Raw genomic sequence first — 20255 nt, 5'->3', positions numbered from 1 at the left:
GGACTTCAAATGCGTGACTAAGGAACATTTGCGGTCGGACGGGGCCCGAAAAATTTCTCGGGACACTTAAAGGGGCCCTGACACAAAATTTTGAAGGCGAGATAACTTCGGAGATAGATTGGTGGGAACACATATACATCATCTGCAAAATATCAGCGGCGAATACAGCCTAGAACATATTTAAAATCAATTTTAAAGTGTGCGAAACGCAACCGAGCAGCCAGCAGAGGACCACGCGCAATCGACATCCCGAGGTTATTGTGTAAATAAACAACATCGAAACACGTCACGAGTTTGTGTTTGCCGCTTCCGCACTGCCGGCGTTTTTTGCCGGCTCGCCCGGCTCGCCGCTCCAATCGGAGGGCCGGAGGGCGGAGCTTCTGCTCTCGAGGACGAACGACCCGATCGTTGGCAGCGGAGGCGCCGTGATTTCGTCAGCTCATCGGGCAGCTGGCCGCGACCAAAGTTCTACAGCGATTCCAAGCACTCTGTTTCTATTACTGTTTATTACCATTGGATGCGAAAACGCGCCGGAGGCACGAAAAGCCCACTGAGCTAGCCGCACGGTCGCTATGCAGGCGGCGGCCACGGCCGCGAAGTGGCCCAGGCCGGCGCAGGTAGCTCGAGTGATAGCTTGCTACCGCTGCACGAAATCGTCCCCAAGTCCCGACCATGGTGGCTTACATGAGAAAGGAGTTAATGATGCAATGGCGGGTTGCATTAAAATTGTCATCTGCACTGCTTTACGAGAGCGGCACTCGAATATCCGCCGCAGTGCTAAGCCGAACACATCTGTAGGCGGACCTGTAGGCAGACCGGCCGCCTGCTCCCAGCGCGCGTCTTGCCACCCACCGTCTCGAGCGTCGCGCGTCGTTCTTTAGCCGCGGTAGCATTTGCACTCGCAGCGCCTGCGTCACATCTACGGTCGCTTTTTAATTAAGCGCCTCACGATATCAGTACGTGGGGGCATTCGCAGAAACTGCCGTCGATGCGGATTCGACAGTGCTACGGCGGCTCTGCTCTGTGACATCCCTCCGACGTTCACGTGGTCAGCTTTGTTCACACAAAATCCATCGTTTCGCGGCACTCGCTGGAACCGAAACTGCGACTGGCCGCATTGAAAATGCCTCTAATTAAACAACCGTCGCACGCTGTAGCAAATGAGGTTTCTACAGGTTATAAGTAGGTCACTAGCTACTTATCGCAACAAAAAAACAAGATGCAAAATTTTTGTGTCAGTGCCCCTTTAAGCCTGCTTACGTTCTTTGACTTCCCGGTGTTCACCTACGCGTATACGGGGCAGAAACTTGAAGGCTCACTAAAAGGGTTCAACTGAAATTGAGGGCGGCTCAGCGAACAAGGCAACAGAATATGATGGATGTAACATTAAGGGACAAGAAGGGAGCGCAGTGGTTCAGAGATCATACGCGTGTTAAGGACATATTAGTAGAAATTAAGAAGAAGCAATGGGTGTGGGCAGGGAATGTGAGGCGAACGCAAGATAACCGTCGGTCATTAAGGGTAGCAGAGTGGATCTTTAGAGAAGGCAAGCGTGGCAGGGGGCGGCAGAAAGTTATATGGGCAGATCAGATGAAGAAGTTTGCCGGGATAAATTGGCCGCAGTTCGAGCAGGAACGGGATAATTGGAGATCCATGGGAGAGGCCTTTGCCTTGCAGTGGGCGTGGATATGATTATGATAATGATGATGATGATGATGACGACGGCGTGATTTGAAGGATAAAGACTACAGGATTATTGTGACAGGTTATTATGCACATTTCCCCGTCGACGTAACGGCCACGCAATTTCAGCGTAATTAAAGCATCTTAATCCATCTTAATACACTTTATTTACCTTAGCTCATATTAGTTCCCCTCTAAAGTGGTGAAAGCAACCTTAACCCCCCTTATTTTAGCTTCGTCCACCTTAATGCCTACATAATCATTCAATATTCCACCCAAAGCCATCTTAATTCATCTTGTACTGCCTCAATCTGCCTGTAACCGCTTTAATCTCGCTTTTTCTAATTATTACAATTAATTACTAATCAATGAGTAATGCATTCATCATACCACTAAAGGCGGGTTATTAATTAATCACCAACTGAGATGCACCAGGCTAATTCTTTTCTCATGGCAAGGGTTCAGTTAGAGCAATAAAAACGCACTGGACCCTTGCTCTGGCGACCGAAGTTCAAATCTCACGCGAAGCAAAATCTGTTTTCAGTTTTTTTTTCTCCGCGGCGACCACTTTGGTAGCACTCAAATTGACGCCAACGACGGTCAGATTTCGCGTTTGATGAAGCACCTAAGGTTATCGCCTTAATATTTTATAACCATCTCCTGGAGCGTCAAGGGCAGGAAGGCTGTAAATAGAAGGGGTGGGTGGGGGCAATACCCTGAACAGAGGCTTTTTTCTGCGCCATAACTAGGGAATGGTACTTGACCGAGAAAGAGGTCGCTTTGCAACTTGTGAAACGCCCATCCTTTGTGTGAAGCCACAATAGCGAAAGCAGGCAAGCCAGCAAGAAAGACGAGAGCACGACTCCGTCACTAGGCGACGCCTGGGCGTGCGCACAGCAGCTCACCTTTTGAGAGAAAAATGGAAATCCAACAAGAACAAGAGCACGTGTGTCTTGTTGGCATAACGTGATCTGAGCAGCGTGGCTCGGCGCTCTGCTCGCAAGCGTGTGTGTAGTCTCTGTGTGCAGTGATGTTGGTGTTCGTGTCGTCACGCTATGAGTACAATCTGAGAAATCGCCGCAGGTGAGCTTTACCCCGACGCCTCAGAAAAACCAACCAGAGTTGCCAACTATGCGAAATATGGTGATTTAATGGGCCCAGCATGCGATTGGAGTAAATAACGTATAATACCACTCACTCAATCTGCGTTAGGGCAACAGCGCAAGGCGTGCAAGTACTTTTTTGTTTTAGCGCAGATTCAATTTTTTGCTCTAGTCGCACTCGCCGAATTCGCACAGCTGGCCACGCTTATTGGTCGTTCTGGAGAGTTGGGGTGAACCGCACCCACGGCGGCCTTTTCTTCGCATAGAACCACCCGTAAAACTTAGGGTGGAGCGCCTTTCAGAGCCTAGGTTGTATATAAAAGTTAAGTGTTGTTTTATGTTACATATAAAGCGTTAGCGTGGGTTTAGGTCGTTTATCTTACAGTCCTTATTTCGTTAGCTATATCTTTCACCAAAGTACGTGTCGTCAGCATAGTTTGTCTTCTCATAATTCACTTTCATGAAACCTAGTTGCTAGTAAAGCTCTGTATGGCAACCTGGGACGAACTGTGTGCTACCTGAATGTCGTTTCTAATTCCTACATGCATAATCCCTGCTAAACCAAGAATCGCCAAGGGGCAGCCTACCGCTCTGACGCTGATCTCGAATTCGCACGTGAGATTACACTAAATACTTTAAACTAGTCTCTCCACGGCCGCGTGTCTGTGTAACGACGACTGGCTTTATCTATAAAGCCGGTCATTGTTTAAACATATTTACCCCCATGTGCTTGGAGCTTTTACTTGAACGTTATTTAAACAAAATGTCTCTTCGCGTTGACTTCACCCTGCATTCCCTTTAAAGTGCATTTGGCATGTCCCAGTTTAAATAGTACTACTCGGACAGGCCCGTTCTTGACTAAGATTTCGCATGATGCAGACCCTAAAATCAACCGAAATAAGTAAGAAAATGATTAGGAACGAATGGTTGGAACGAAGTATATCTGCGGACTATAAATATTTACATGATCTACGAAGAAAAATTTCCCATCGCCCTGAAATGCAGGCGTACTGCTAAAAGGAATGCTATACAACTTTTCCTGAAACTTCACAGTTTTTAAAAATTGGTCCTGGTCCAGGACAAATTTTTCTTCAGACACAAATTTTTGTCCTTTACCAGACGCATTCTAGGACGAGTTCTTCTTCAGAGAATATTTTTATTCAGCTGCGAATTTTCAAAGAAACTTGTGTATCTTTCCCTAGTAGCCGTACCGGTGCACTTAAGTTGGATGACAAATTTTTCTTCGCAGAAACCTTCTCCCCCCCCCCCTTCCCTTGGGGATTTCCCTAGATATGGTCGGTTCAGATAGGAGTTCGTGCAAGCGTTTCTAGTGAGGAAACCCGACGATAAATTCCCACCATTGGTAAAAACACTACAATTTTTCAATTGCTGCCCCTCGTTATCGCCAGGGGTCGCGACGCTCAACGGCGAGGCATGGGCGGACAACCGACGGTTCTGTCTGCACGTCTTGCGGGACCTCGGCTTCGGCAAGACCTCCATGGAGGCACACGTGAAGGTGATTCCTGAGTTTTTTAGCTTGTTCTGTTCATGTTGTAGATGCACTTACGAATTCGAAGTCTCAGAGATGCGGCGGCACCTGAATTAACGGCGACTGGTGTAAAAACGGCGGTGCCTACCAAACGTTGCCATTGCAATAGTTTTAGTTATTCTGTTAGTGAATCCCATCAAAATAGCGGACTGCGCGCTCTGCGGCCGCTAAATAAAACTTGCAGCTATGCTTAATGAATTCGCAATAAAAGTTAACGCAGATCAGACAGCACCACATATACATACGCAAATAGCACTTTGCTTCCTTTTGTGTCTTGCGAAGAAGTAGGCTCGAGATGGAGAAGGGGAAGCAGAGATAAAAGAAAAAGGGTCCGTTGTAGAAAAAAAGGGGGCTTAACAAAAGCTACTGCTGGCCACCTGGGTTTATTGTATTTGCAATAAAAGCGCAGAAGAGACAACGCAAGAGAGCGAGGGCTGGTCCTGTCTGTGGATGATTGCATCCACCCGAGCTTATGTCACACTCCCCTATTGTGTGGTGGTGGGATCCTAATTCCTCACAAAATTTACTTTCTCCAGCGTACCCCACCAGAAATATAGTGTGTAGTTTCGTGTGGTGGAGGGATTGTAAAGCTATAACTAGGCGAAGGGCTGGTTGAAGCTCTATAGAGAGTAGGGGGGCAGGTGCAGACGTGATGTCTTTTTTAGCGGATAGTGCTTAGGGATTGCTTTGAGAGTGTTACAGGGAAGTACTCCACGTCCTCCTCCGCAGCCTGTAGTGCAAGTGCGGAGGTGGGCAAACTCGTTGCCCTTCATGGAGACGTGATCGGGTGCCCGCACTGTTGGGTTTTATTTTGTTAGCATTCTGTGTTGGAGTAACCTGAGTGTCCATGGAGACACCCAACCCAATAGGTAGTTGCTATATGCTTACTATTAGTCGATGACAGTTGTGTGTGCCGGCGTCTGTGTGAGGGCCGGCGCAATAGGATTTTGTCGGCTTCCGTGATGTTCGTGATCTTGATGTATGCGCTCACTTGGAGGCTGTTTTTTGTTTATCCCAGCAACGTTACTTAAGGCTTTCTTCTGAGCGGGAACGTGTTGGGGTCTTTGTCGAAGTCCGGGTTCAGCTCTCAGGCTCCGGCTGCTCTTGCGGTTTCATGATGGGCCGTATTTATGCTCCTGTACTAAGAGTAACAATTGACTGGAGCAAGGGGTGTTAAACCTCCCCTTGCGGGTTCTCGTCAACGGTCGTGCACCAGATTTTGAGAATTTTAGCCTTCCTTTAGTTTCACTAAGCCTAGCCTTAGGACACAAAAGGTGATGTTTGATACATTCTACGGTGTTGTGAAGCCTCATTCTGAAAAGCTTGTCTGGGGACAGACTAATCTGCAGGCCTACGGGATTTTATATTGACTTCCTTTTAATGCGTATTGGTGAGGCTTAAGTCGCCCCTGTTCAGTGAAAGGTATGAGGCGATGTAAGTTATTCTCGAAAAGAATGCCTCGACCAAACATAGTATCTGCGTATTTCATTCCTCTGTTCTTAATGATACACTCCTAACAATGTGCATAATTTGATCGCTGGTTCGTTTCAGATTTTGCACGTATACTTGCAGCTTTTTCTGTCTGCTTGTAGGTGGACTCCAGGAATTTCGATGCGGAGGGTGTGGATGATTGCGTGTCCCTTTAGCTAGATTTGGATGTCCTCTTTGATGGCCGTCATGACTTCGGGGCAAAACACTAAGCGTTCTGAATTTTGTGCTGAATTCTAGAGGCTGCAGTCCTCGGCGTTTGCGTTTTGATGTATGGTTCCTGCTTCCCGCTGTAGTTGGACTTTGCCCAGAAAGCCGGTTCTTGTCTAAATGGTGATGTATTCGGCTTAGCGCAGGGCATCGCAGTATATGCTGTTGAGCACTTTAGATCATGCAGGTTCATAACTGCTATAACATAATGACGTTTCTCTGCTCATTTCCTTCCTAATCCCTTCCACGTGTTGTATGGCCAAGCTTTGGTGGCTCTATTTCTAATTTTTTTTTTGTAATTATGTGACGTCTCACCCGAACACTAGGCAAGGTGATTTCGATCATTTAGATACGGTTGGGTGCAAGAGGTCATCTTCGGTGAACTGGAATTTGTGCTAAAAGCTGAGTGTTTTTTTGGCCTATCGAACAGGCGGAGTGCAATGACTTGGTGGAGAAGCTTGAAGAAACGAAAGGAGGCGCCGTTGCCATCCAGGACTACCTTTTACCCAGCACTTCCAACAACATCGCAGCCCTTGTCTACGGTAGCCGCTTTCCCTTCGACCACCCGCGTCGCCGCTACCTTGACGAGCTGCTCCGCGTGCTTCTCAAGGCCGTCCGTGCTGGAGCGCTTGCAGAGTGCCTGCCACCAATCGTGCTTAAAATTCTCAGCAAACTTCCATCTATGCGCCGGACTGTGATTATATCCAAGCTCAAGGAGTTTATAGAATACACCAAGTAAGCACTGTCGTTTACATTGCCACCTTTAAAGGTAATACCAACTATATGGCGCCTCATCTGTCGTTCCAACCGAATGTTTTATGCTTTATTTATTAATCAAAAATCCCCTGCCCGGAGATGATGTCGATCGAGAAAATTAACTGACACCAGCGCAATTGTAAACGATGCTGTGCCCGTATATATTTCTCGTTTGTCCACGTAAGAATTGCGTTGAATCAAACGAAATTTGCATCAACTCACCCAACTAATCGTATTCTTGATCCGGGTGGTTTCCAAACACCAAAAAGTAAAATATGCCACTGAAACAGCGAGTACATGAAGGGCCCTTTTTGGTGACCCGAACGACGAGCCCGACGTTTTCTTTTGACGCCGTGAAGCCACTATTCGACATTTGCGAGCACCAGATTTTTTCCGAAAGAAAGAAGTGATGACGGCGAGGAAGACAGAAAAAAGAGCAGCATCTGGCAGAGTCGCTTTTTTTGATACAGAATTCGCTCTACCAAGAAATGAGGAGCCATCTCCGCTAACGTGAAACCTGGGGAAGGGCGAAGCATGCAGTGTAATCTTGCCACCTTGGTGCTTTTGCAAACGGAGATTAAACCGTTGGGAGGTGGAGGTATACTGCTTTGCTGTAAAGGTCTCTTGTCTTTTAAGCACGAAGGTCTGTAGCGCGAGGCGTAAACGAGTGACCCGGTGTTTTAGTACTGTGATTACATGAGACGATGATCACCATGACGACAGGAGACGCCAGAAGCACCAGCCCCTGAGGGGCTTCACCACTAAAAATGAATTTAGAGACCAGGATGGTCCAGATCAGAACGGTTGACGTGCGTTCTTTATTACAAAGCCTTCATTAATCTCACAACGGCCTCCTTGGTGCACGCGTAACATGAATATAGCACAACGAAAATAGTACGGCGCGACAGACGAGCACTGGGATGACACCCTATTCGGGAGCCGGAGTTAGCCGGGCGACGCACCTAAGTCCCAGTGCTCATAAGACAGAGTGTCCAGGGAGCGTATAGGGTGTTCTGGTAGTATCAAATGGCACGCTCGTCGCTCTTTACTTGCAGAGGCATCATGGAAGTATACGCACCTGAACAATGCGCGCGCACGCTTTATGCCTCTTTTACCGAAGCGTATTCGGCATGTACAGCCGCTAGTAACACTGTGTGTACTGGGAAAATTTTGCTTTGTTTCATTTTCGAGCATATAATTTTCGCTCGTGTCTCAACTAGGAAATATATTGTACTCTCGGTTCGTTTAATGTGTATACGTGATCCCAGTTTTGTGACAGCGCATCTCCATGGCGTTCTGTTGCAGGGAACAAGTACAGCAGCACAAGTCAACCATAAATGAGCACTTTAACCGCGACTTCATCGACGGCTACCTGAAGAAGATCGAGGAGCACGAAACTGACCCCGCTTCAAACTTCTTGCGTAAGCACTAATGCTTATAAATTTGCGCTTTACTTTTTGGTCTCGGAATGCTTGAATAGCTTAATATTCTTGGTCCTCACAAAATAAAGCGCTTTTGCCTACTGTATCAAGGCCTTTAAAATTTTTTGCTATATTCTATGAATTATCATATTAGAACGTCACTTTAAAGCTCGAATTGTGCTGGGTCGCCGAAGGCTGCATTTTGGGTATCAGGCACTTGGTAGAGGACGCCTGCGGATCAATTTAGACCAACTGGCCATCCTTAACGTGCGTTGAGCTATTATGTTTTGAAATCAAATACTTGAAGTTCACTACGATCTGCGCTACGGTTGAGACACTCCTTAGTCTTATACGGAAGCAGTAAGTTTTTTTTTACCACATCTACACTCATCCACTAGGTAACAGTGCTACGCAACTTCGATACAGCATTCGCTCTACGAAGAAATGAGCCTCACAAGTCTTACAATGTCAAAATGAATTTCGTCAAATCACAAGATTTTTCAAAGCAAGGCTCGCTGCCATGGAAATTTAGCGGAATAACAAAAAAATTAAACGAATCATGAATACAATGCTGGCATGGGCAGAACATTTCACACGTTATTGACATCGGCGTATTGTTAAAAAGACGCGAAGACCTGCGCTTATCCGAGCGAAAGAAAACTTTGATGTCCACGTTGATGACCAATACCCCAGGCCCATTTTCGAAGCAATCCAAGAAATTTATCGAATTTTTTTCTTGGAGGCCACATTACAAAGGTTTGCGAACACACATGTTCCTGATACTTTTTTAACTTCAAGTACTTCGCGGCGACCCTTCTCTGGCAGCACCCGATCACCGATGATTGTTTAAACATTTATTCATGTCCACTCAAAGTTGCTTTAACTCTGGCAGGAGGCTCAAGAGCCCTTGCAAGAACAACTTTCGAATTCGCTGTAATGCGAAGACTGTGGTGCACAGTGTCATGTAGTGAAACAAATAAGGTATGCCAATAAGGTGAAGACTGTGTCGCATTTGGTTGAAGGTATAGAAAGGACCATCGGTCGTTCACGTATAGACGAAATCACAGCAGCCAAAAAGCGTAAAATTGACTAGAGAGGCGCACATTTGCTACCTATACAGAAGCAAATGCCAGCTGTTCTTCTAAGCCTAAGGTCGGCACTAAAATATCATCCAGCCTTTTAACCTGATCCAGCCCTTTATCCAGCCTTTTATCCAGATACAGCCTTTATCCAGATATTTCCTTCTTCTGCATTTCATATGGTGGAACAGCAGCACAGAAGTTATGCTTGCAAAATAGGTAGCCAGCTTTTTATAATCTCACGTACCACAATTTTCTATCATATACACAGAGCTTTTTGTTTCGGCAGTTGTCCAAAATTGATTACCTGACGATCCTCACATATCGCGGCCGTGCTTCTGGCTCAAAACCCGTACGTATACGTACAAGCTTGCATAATTATTAGCTTGGTATAAGGAGGATGAGGAAAAATTGCTGATCTCAGATATCTCGAAAGATGGATAAATGGAGCAAACAAGACCTGCTGGAATGCAACTTAAAGGCAAATATAATGTGACTTCACTCCTTATCTTTAACAGCCGGCTTCCTCGTGGGCAACGTGCTGAGCTTCTTCATCGCCGGCTCGAACACGGTGGCCGTGACGATCCACTGGCACATGCTGAACTTCGCCAACAACGCGGACACGCTGCAGGCTCGAGTGCAGCAGGAGATCGACGAGGTGGTGGGCCAAGAGCGACAGCCCACGTGGGAGGACCGCAACAAGATGCCCTTCACGGTGGCCTGCATCTGGGAGATGTACCGCTGGAATACTCCCTCGCCGCTTGGCGTGCCCAGGGGGTGAGCTTTCATGCGGTTGACGTGTTACTGAAATTTGCGGACAAATATATAGAGAGAGATGTTCACAGAAGTAATGATCGACAGACAGACAGACAGACAGACAGACAGACAGACAGACAGACAGACAGACAGACAGACAGACAGACAGGCAGACAGACAGGGAACTTTATTGGTGGTCCTGAGAGACTCCGATGCCCACCTTTTCATGGGGGGGTGATGAAACCACGGGTCGCTCCCACGTTTGGACGGGAAGGCCAAGCTTCTGCTGGGGTTCCGTAGCACGTGGCACGAGCTCCCGCCGCTGCTTCAACCACGAGAGAGCCGTTTCTGCCTCGCGTACTCCGCATTTCTTGCCGGCGCTGTGGCCACCTCTGCTCTTCCCAGCGCCAAAAACGTTGATCACTCAATTGAATTAAGCACTAATGCTTTCGCATTCACAGCACGAAAAGAAGGTCTTAGCTGTACTTTTCTTGGGATCTCTACTCGCAGAAATTTTGGTCCCTGCTGTTGTAACCCGTACAAGCTAGTAATTTTGCTCGTGTGCTTCCTCCCAGTGGGTCTAACCCACTGTGAATACTGGGTTAGTGATTGGTCGTTGGTGACTTCCGACCAGCCATGTGTTGCCGGATGATCACGTGATTCATGGATGATTCACCGACGCACACGGGAATTTGACAGGAAGAGAATGAGCAGAAACCTGCGCTAATCACGTAATGTACAAAAAGTTTTAATATTGTCTACAAATTCTTACGCCGCCTTTTCGTTTCCCAAACATTCTGTTGCCTTGCAGGCATTTTGTGTCTTTGTTTTAGGTTTTTATTTAATTTCGTGAGGGAGCCGAACTAGGTGTATCTTCGTGATTTCGTTAGTTTGATCTAGCATTTTATTGCGACATTAGGCTATATTAGTGGCCACAAGAGGCGACTTTTTGTCATTTATGGTTCGCTTTTGGCAATTGTGAGCGAAATTGGGCAAATTTGCTTCAGTTCGGCGATAGCTCTTGTTTTTCGTTTTTTTATCAAGTGGAGACATTTGCATTATTATGATTATTAAACGTCATAACTTCGCAAATCACGCATTCGCGTGAACAATGCGTTGCATAACAGACAGACGTTTACGTTTTTTTTTGTGTGTTTGTGGCGGAGCTTTTATTTTTGTGTGATCATGTAAGGACGATGATTTGATAGGTATTTCTAATTGCGTTAATTGATGTTTCGAATTTCTGGTTGTTGCTTTTTTGTCCGACAACGCGTAAGTGTTTACGCTGTTTTAGTGGGTAATGTATTCGCAAATTGTCTTTCCCGTGGATATACATGGTGTTCACATATTTTGCCTTCTGACGAATGTTTATTTCTCTGATGGTGCCTAATTGCCTGAGATAGTTGGATTAGATAGGCTTATGTGACTTCGTAGATTAATTTTCATTTTAATGTAGTTTGTCTTGCTTTTTATTAGCAATATATGTTTAGACTGCTACAATAGTAAAATAGTAAAATAGTTCGGACATAGTGCCTTTTGTGCAGTTACAGATTTGGTGCAATTTTAAAGAGAATTTTCTGCCGATGTTTCGAGTTTTTGTTTCTGTCTGGTCTTAACGCGTAGAGCGGTGGAGTACATTGACCTTCGTGAATTCCTTAGTTTTTATTTTATTTCTCAGGGTTTCGTATTTCCTCAACGAATAATCAAAGGTACATCATACCAAGAATGAATGACCTATATCTGCAATATAGGCATTTTTGTACAAGTACAAAGCACCCCACTTCTCGCGGCTGGGAACTACCCCACAAGGCATGCCAGTGCATTAAATCCAAAATTATGACGAGTTGCGGAGGAAGACTTTTGTTTTGGCAACACTTCCACCCTTATTTGGACACAAAGGGCTGAATAATATTTGATATTTTCCTGAAATTTCACGTCGTTTGTACCTTTACCAGCGTTTGTGTGGCGCAAACAATGCGTTTTTTTAATGAAGGCCAAAATCATGCTATTGTAATCGCTTTTTCTTCGGGATGCAGAAAACTACGTCACTAAGTGCTCAGAGCGAGCTCAAAAGCTAAACCCCGCCGGCAACGTCCGTGTGGTTGTGCAGTTGAGGAGCAGGTGCGAAAATGTCCGCTAAGTTGGTCAAATAGCTGATCCAAATTGCTGAAGCCCAGCCTGGCGGCCTTGCTTATCGAGGTTGTAATGTGGAAATTTCACTGCTGGTGGTGGTATTTATATACTCCAAAAGAAGGAGGTTAGCTATTGCGTTTATCACCACAAATCGTTTAACCTCACTTGTGCCCAAAACGAAACATTCCGCCGAAATTCAAAATGAAATCGTCTTCCACCTGTGGTCGCGAGGCAATCTTTTCCAATATGCTTAATAGCATCATTTATTTTTCGTCCTACAATACGCGCTCAGAGAAAGTTACCGTATTCATTAGTTTCAATTTACATTCCCCTACCTTCATTTTTTGCAAAAAAAAAAAAAAACTCATACAGTCTTATGCGGTAACATTTCGGCTCACCGTTTTGACCATTTATGATTGTGCCATCACCACCTATACAGTTGAAAAGTATGACGTGGCGTAACACGCTTTCTAGATTTTGTAATTGTACGTTAATGAGCAGCTGCTGCAGCGGGAAATGATTTGTCGGCATTAACTTGTGTACCGTAACCGGGGGGTTAAGCCGGCTTGGTTTCACTTTTAAGTGTCCCTTTAACAACTCCTCCCGTCAAGATTAACAATATTTTCTTCTGTTGTCATTTCTATTACAGAGCTGGGGAAGATACTGTTTTCGACGACTATTACATTCCTAAAGGAACTACCGTCATTCCTAATGTTTGGGCAGTTCACAACGATCCGGCGCTATGGAAGGATCCATCGAAGTTCGCCCCGAGTCGGTTCTTGAACGAAGACGGAACGCTCATCCAACACAAGCCCGAGTACTTGATACCGTTTTCTATCGGTAAGGAAACACTAGACTTCAAAAAATTTTGATCAGTACATTCTGAGTCAGGTGAATCAGTGTAGGCCCTCATGCACGATTAACATGGTAATTAATTGAGAAATACTTTCCGTTATAAGTGTCTGCTGCGTTAATCCGCCTATTGAAGACATAGGTAAGTGCACTAGGTGAGGACAGCTGGTGTCGGTGTTATATATTTGCATACACCAATGTGTGGTACGTCAGAGAAATTAAACCAAAGTCCGTAATTAAGCTTGCTTTTGCTACAAAATTGATGTATCAGCCCCACTAAATTATGATATTTACAAGCAATTTCTTAAACGCACGAACCAGGAGGGAGGGCACCATGTGGTACTCCGAGGAGCCTTAAAGACTTTACCAAAATTTTAAAGTAACCCTGAAACGATGGTTTTAGCATTGATTAGAGAATAAATATCATCTCAGTAACGTCTTGTGTAGCAGAACTCCCAAAACCGAAGGGAAAGAACCGAATGGGGCTCTTCAAGATTTCAAGCACAACTCTCGCCATCTCAATAAGCTCACCATCCTAACATACAGAATATATTTTTCCTAATATTATGCAAACCTAATCGCCTAATCTTATGCACATCAGAGTCAACAACCTGCGTTTGGAAGTACCGTAAATGATCGGTCGCAATGACAACAGTAGTTTATCAGAAGAAGGCATAAAAGATAAACAAGTTATGTCCATGAACCATCACGCCGTTGAATGTGATTTCTCAACCATTATATCGTCTATAAAATTCATAAGGACAACGAAGAACAGTTTAGTCCTAGCCGGTAGAGTATAGGCCGGTACATGTAACGTAAATATTCACAAGTAGACAGTAGTAAATTCTGTTTGACCGTGTCATAAAAAAAACGTGTATTGAAAAAAGTTTTGGCCTTACAAACGCTTAGTTGCTCAGGATTTGAACTCCCCGTTGTATTCGGTTTTGTATCGCTGTATATAGTTTCTGTGGAAGTTGGGTTTTCCTTTTTAAGCAAAAACTTGTAACGGAGGACGTGTATGAACCACCACAAACAAAATATCCCACAGAAATTCTCAGAATCGCCTACTAATGCGGAAGCCTTATTGCTTCATCTTCCGATTTTCACACACAAATTCGGCTGTGACTATCCAAACCGGGTGACTTTTATCTTCAGTTTGCCTTCCGCTATATCGTGAGAAACTGGGCAAAGTTTAGTTTCGTTCGGTCTTATTTTTAAGGAGGGCTCCGCGGCGCATAAAAGCTCACTTGGCGGCGGAGTTGACCGTGAGCCAAAAATCCCCTAGCGCCACCTTGCGGAGCCAACTGAAAGCCCCGAGATCATATGGCGCGGCAACAGAGATGACGTGCAAGCAAGAGCAGCATGTTTTCACCACTTGCGGCCGTCGCTAGAGAATATGATGACGTGAGCAATAAGGTGTAATACGCCGTAGCGTGCTCCCTCTTGATACACGTGCGGTGGATGTGGTGGCGTCTATCTGTCCGGCGTGCACAACAGAGCCTACCTCGTCACCGAGCGCGATAACGCTACCGCATTTCCCGCTTAACGGCGAAGCTAAAGAGTCCTCAAGTTTGTTGCCTATAATCAATATTTTCAATATAATAACGACTACATGATTTCAGTTCGCTAAAAGCGCGTTATATGGGCAAATGCAAACGGCTACAATGTTGGTGATTTTGTTATATTTGCCTGTTTCTTGTTTTTTGTGTTGTGGGGGGGGGGGGACTTTTTTTTGTCATAATGGCGTGTTGGCAGTACCCTTGATATACCTTTGTGATTTCATCGGCTTATTTTTACTTTCGTTTTTTTATTTTTTTATTCTATATTCGTTTGTTCCTTGAAACAATCTCTACTTAACATTGCCAATCACGCATTTTTCTGCAGACACAACGGGTTACACGGTTGATACTTTTGGACGGATTTTGGTTAAACATTTCATTGCCTTTTTTTGTTTATTGGCATTTGTTTTAATCACGTGAAGGCTTTAGATTAAATGGGTCTTTGGGATTTCTTAGTTCATTGTTTTGTGGTTTATTTTCTTGGACAAATCCCGGACATTCACACCATTATGACAGCATAATGTCTCAACACCGCCAAGTGGGTAATTTACAGCAGGGTACAGGGGCGCTTTTCGCAGCTGGGGTACTCGGCAAAGCGTGTTAACTCATTAATAAACGTTCATTACGAGTGCAAGACCAATCTTGTTTCACTGGCAAATGATATCTTGTGGAAGATGTGTCCATCACAATTATTTGAATCCAACTCTATTGCCTTTCTTTGTGCTACCCAGGAAAACGCATGTGCCCCGGCGAGACGCTGGCTTCCGTTGAGGTCTTCCTGTATATCACGTGCCTCCTGCAGAAGTACCGCATCCTACCCGCAGATGGGAAAAGCCATGACATCAATGCCATCGACATTCCATGGGTGGACCTCGAAAACCACAAGCTCACATTTACGCCCCGTTGAGCGGTTCCTAAACGTTCCTAAACGTAATACACACATTTATTTGATTTTTCCAGTGTAAGACTGTTTAGGCGAAATATATTTCTTTCAGTTATTTGGTACCATCTCCTCATTGAGGTCCTATAGCCATCGAATGGAGACACAGTTGATGAAAGTGATCTGTCTTATGTCCGTGAGCTACGTCTTACGACTCACTATTTCCTGCAAGTAAAAAATAAAATGTGTTCCGTTAGGCTAAACTAAACAATGTACACAATTATGTCTGTTTAACAATCTTTTTTGATCGCCGTGAACACTGACAGTTGAAGAAAGTATTGAATGGTAATTGAGATTTTTCTCGCCGTCACTCCCCGCTGGCGATAAATAAGATTTCTAAATATACATCATAGTCAAGGTTGTTTTGTTAGGGAACATCACAACATAATGCATGCCTACGAAAAGTGCGCCAAGGGAGGAATATTTCCGTTGCAATTAAAGGGGTCCTGAAATGCCTTCCGCCGATGCATGGATGTACATGTAACCAAATAAAGCAATGTATTAGCAATCTCCTCCTGCAAGAATTTTGTTAAAGCGATGAGTATTAGCTGAGAAATCGTAAATCAAAAACTGCGAATTATCGCCGCGCCGTATTTCCTCCTCCTTTCAACTGTTTCTTCGCTGTTGGCCTCCCCTCCCATGATGCTCCGCTCCTCAGCGGTGACGTACTTCCGCTATTGCGCTCCCACAGACTGCCGTCTGCTACGGGCCAGCTCTTTCGGCTTTTTCATCTCTGTAGACACCATGGACACAGGCTAGAAAAGCGAACGAATGACCTGGCCGCATGCGTGCGGCCTGGCCTTGCCCTTTCGCGGTGTACGTAGCTGCAGGGCTGCAGTTGGTATCGGCGGCGAACTCGCAGCCGCGTGGGGAGAATCGTGCGCTCGTTCCCTTTGGTGCACCGCGCACTGTTTATCCAAAAAGCGCGGTCTCAGATGTGGCCCCGCTGGTGCCGGGTGTTATTTTGCGGTGGTTGTAATTCCTACTACCGGCGGCATGTGAAAAAAGACATTTTCAACCGACACAGAACCCGTGCACAAAACGCGCCGGATCGGATCGCTTTATCAGCGGCGATGAACGTGAAGGCGAAGAGCAAACCAACGCTGCACTCGATCAGCGAGAACCCGTGTTCTGACAAGCTGCACCCATGTGTTGCATTCAACACTGACGGGAAAGCGTTTGTTTGCACTTGTTTGGATAGTCGTAAAATGTCCAAACACTCCGGCACTCCGCTAGCAGATCAGCCGGCGAGACATTTCGGAAAACATTTGACAGATGGCGCCGTATGCATTAGTGTGTCGCTACGCAAAACTGATGAGACGCTCTACTAAAACTCCCATCGCGGTGTCACGTAGCGGGACGCAAAAATTTAGCGTTTAGCGTATGCAAAGGCCACAAACGCTGTACTAAAACTCTATTAGCAGCAAAATAGCGTGCGTATGTGAAACCGCTTGCGTTTACAAAGCTGCACGCCGAGCGCGTACGTTTCAAACCTAGTGACATCGTTTAAATACACTGGCAAGCACAGTGTAACGTAGTCAGATATCAACCGTATGCTCAGGCGACAAGCAAGAGCTTGTTTTATGTGGGGCGGAGATTGCGCATAAAGGCTCGTTCGCACTTGCGACGAAAGCGAGTGAGAGCGGCAGGAATTCCGTCGCTTTGTCGCGCGACGATCGTTTTTGTCGAATGGTCGGGAAAAATTTTGGTTGCGCGACAGAATTCCCGTCGCTTTCGCTCGCTTTCGTCGCAAGCGGGAATGGAAAGTTCTGCCGCTGCCGTCTGCTACGCAGCTCGGAGGTAACCGCGCGATCTGCTCGGGCCGGATGAACGCGCACACTCCCGCACGGCAGCGCCCCAAGCGGCAGATGGTCGCGTACATCGCTCCCGGCGCCCGCCTGGAGCCCGCCCTCGGCACACTAGCCAGTATATTTCAGGCACTATAATGGAGGAAAGATTTTTTGCTTCCGATGAACCTAGTTCTTTGCCCCTGTGTTTTTAAATACGTGAAGTGGTTAGCACGTCGTCCTCACGCAGCTCTGTATCGTCGTAGCATCGCTGATTGTCCGAACGAAGCTTGCAGCTAAGCCAATGCAGCGACCGAAGCTGTGTGTGTGTGTGTGTGTGCATCGCCTCCTGTGTGTTGTGGACGCGTTCGTTTCGCGATGAAATGCGACATTGTACTTCTGCGGGTGGATAGTGCTTCCCATGGTCTGGATTATCTTTCTCGAACGACGTACCACTCAACCTCGCATGGGATATGTGCAGTGTGCCTGGCTAAAAGCCTTCTCGCTTGCGCGCCAGAGTTGTGACTTTCTGCTCGTCCCCGCAAACCGGGTGTGAGGTGAGTGCCGTATTTACGACGGGCAGGAGGAGGCAACTCATCGTCTGTCAATCGCGGTTCAGACTTGCAACGCATGTTGTGACGTTGCGTTCGTTCGAAACGCATCTCTGGATTGTTTTGAAGTTGAATAAAATGTACGCGTCAAACCCGGGCATTCGGCTCAGGGCGTTCTCTGCGATTGCACCAAAGTGCCACGGGACTTTCTTTATGGTACGTACTCACGTAAGATAAAATCCACGTCGTGTTATGGCCGTGTTGCATTCAATACAAACGGTTAAGCGTTTGTTTACACTTGTTTCGTTTGTCGTAAAATGTCAAAGCACTCCGGCACTCCGCTGGCAGATCAGCCGGCGAGCCGACGCTGAGCAGACGACTCATCTCTTTGGCGGAAGTGCGTGAAAAAGCCGCCCAATAGCAGGATGTCTAGCTCATGACGAACATCTGGGAATCGATGATGTAGACATGTGAAGATGGCGGCGTCCAAAAACACGAAGGAAAGGGTGAGAAAAAAGCGACAAACTTTGCAACAAAAGTGTGAGCTTTCCGCTGCGCGTAAAAGAGTAATACTTGGCACAGGTGACGTTGGCGACCCAATCTAGCGATTGCGCTAGTTCATTTAGTGTGCTCAAAATGCCTTTCAGGGCCCCTTTAACATAAGGACTCCGCGCCAAGTATCCGTTACATCAAATACGAAACGCTTTGTTTTGCACCACTAAACATTGTCGTTTGTGTATTTTTATAACTTACATCTTGTCATAAATTCTGAAGGGCGTCGGGCGCAGTGTGGAAGAATAAAAGGAAAGGAAACATGAAAGTTTATCACCTATTTTTGCGTAAGTTGTTTTTCCCCTTTGAGAACATGGGCTTTCACGATTGCGTGTGCGTGTACACTTGTGTGAGTGCGTGCGCGTGCGCAGCTATGATAAGCTGCAAGACGGGACCCCGCGAAGAATCGGGTACAGGGGGCTGGCTTAATGAAGGCCAAACTTGTTTCCGCCCACCACATACTCGCAAGGAATTAGTGCACTATTGCATGGCATGGATGTTTGTACTTAGCGATCCCAAGTGCGCATGGATCAACAGGACTAGACGCATATGATTTGATCTTTCTATTCTTTGCCTATTTACACACCTTCCGATTATTAATCTATCCCAACCCCTCAGCGAGGAATAAATTCTGTACAGCCGGTTCAACTTTGCCGAATCTGCTCGCGTTTGTCGCACGGCTTAACTTTTTAAATTACCCGCCGAAATCAGATCCTCCGGGTTCACTTTATTTCTACATAACATTCTTTGTGTTAAGGGACCCTGCAACATTTATGGAACTTTTTCTGAATCGTGAATGTTTTATAAACATTGTTGAAAAGGGCACGTGATATTTAATTAGGGGAATTCGCAAAGTACCCCAGTCACATATTAGTGTGCTACGCCGATCATGAAACTTGGAAATTTTCTCAAAAAATGTTCCTCTCTTTCTTGGTCTTGCCATTGTTTCCGCGCAGGAATGAAGGCTCTTAAGGAGCGTCATGACGATTGGCCGGCCCCTTTCCAGTAGCAGTAATAAACGCGCTCGATCGCCACTTCAAAGGACATCTCGACAAAAGAGAAGCAGAAATTAGAAGTCGTCTCTGTCGCGACCAGCAAATCACGCAGTGATGCTCTGTCCTGGGGCGGTATTCTCGAGTTTTGTCCCTTTTGCGTCCCTTTCAAAAGTGTCCCTTTTGGCGAGCCCTGATTGGCTAAAAGCAAACAACCGGAAGTGACGTAACGCAAGCGCAACAAACCTACTGCCAATGCTCACTGCTCAACCGGAAGTACGTCACGATGAAAAGGACTGAAAAGAGACGTTTTCAAAAGGGACAGTTACGAGAATACCGCCCCTGGTGACAACTAAATCTTTTCAAGTGCTTGCAGGCAGAAAACAAAGAGTGGAAGCGTTCGTCGGCAGCGTCCCGAATTCCCTCGAAGTATTTTCCAAACTTTTCATCGGTAATACCAAAGGAAAAATACTGAGCCCGAAAGCGACCATGTTTGTCATAAATTACCTTCTATATACATGTCAATATCGATTTATAAACAGCAGAAAATAATTATTGTTTAGTTGTTATATTTTTATTGAAAGTTAACAATAACGTACGTAGTCAATTCGGATGGAGGCAAGGGGGATGATGTGTGATGATGTAAGCTTAAGCAGTCTTAAAAACGGTCAGAAACAGCGGTGAATGTTTTCTGCGTTGTACCGACGATGAAACAGAATGGCGGTTCTGCGGCAGGACTGTAGAGCTTCGTGCAGAAGTTGCGTCAGAAGACGAAGAATATCGCTTTATTTCCTTCTGGTCACAAAGAACGGCTCACTTCACCGTGTACGGCCACACTTAGATG

At 45.9% G+C, this 20255-nt stretch overlaps 1 protein-coding gene across 1 annotated transcript in view; it reads left to right on the top strand.

The window, feature by feature from the left end:
- LOC144173244 (cytochrome P450 2A13-like) overlaps positions 1-15962 on the top strand; it is a 36314-nt gene extending 20352 nt beyond the window's left edge. Inside the window, exons 4-9 of the mRNA XM_077701741.1 lie at positions 4196-4302; positions 6464-6768; positions 8095-8210; positions 9808-10066; positions 12828-13018; positions 15321-15962. Of these exons, the coding sequence (XP_077557867.1) occupies positions 4196-4302; positions 6464-6768; positions 8095-8210; positions 9808-10066; positions 12828-13018; positions 15321-15496 (1154 nt within the window). The 3' untranslated portion in view covers positions 15497-15962. The remainder of the gene's footprint in view (positions 1-4195; positions 4303-6463; positions 6769-8094; positions 8211-9807; positions 10067-12827; positions 13019-15320) is intronic.
- Positions 15963-20255: the final 4293 nt, after the last annotated feature.

Source organism: Haemaphysalis longicornis, unplaced genomic scaffold (genome assembly GCF_048455015.1).
Source record: "Haemaphysalis longicornis isolate Haplotype H1 unplaced genomic scaffold, Haemaphysalis longicornis Haplotype H1 scaffold_3, whole genome shotgun sequence".
Taxonomy (NCBI): Eukaryota; Metazoa; Arthropoda; class Arachnida; order Ixodida; family Ixodidae; genus Haemaphysalis; species Haemaphysalis longicornis.
Note: the sequence above shows the minus strand (reverse complement) of the source record. Positions and strands in the feature narration are given on the sequence as shown.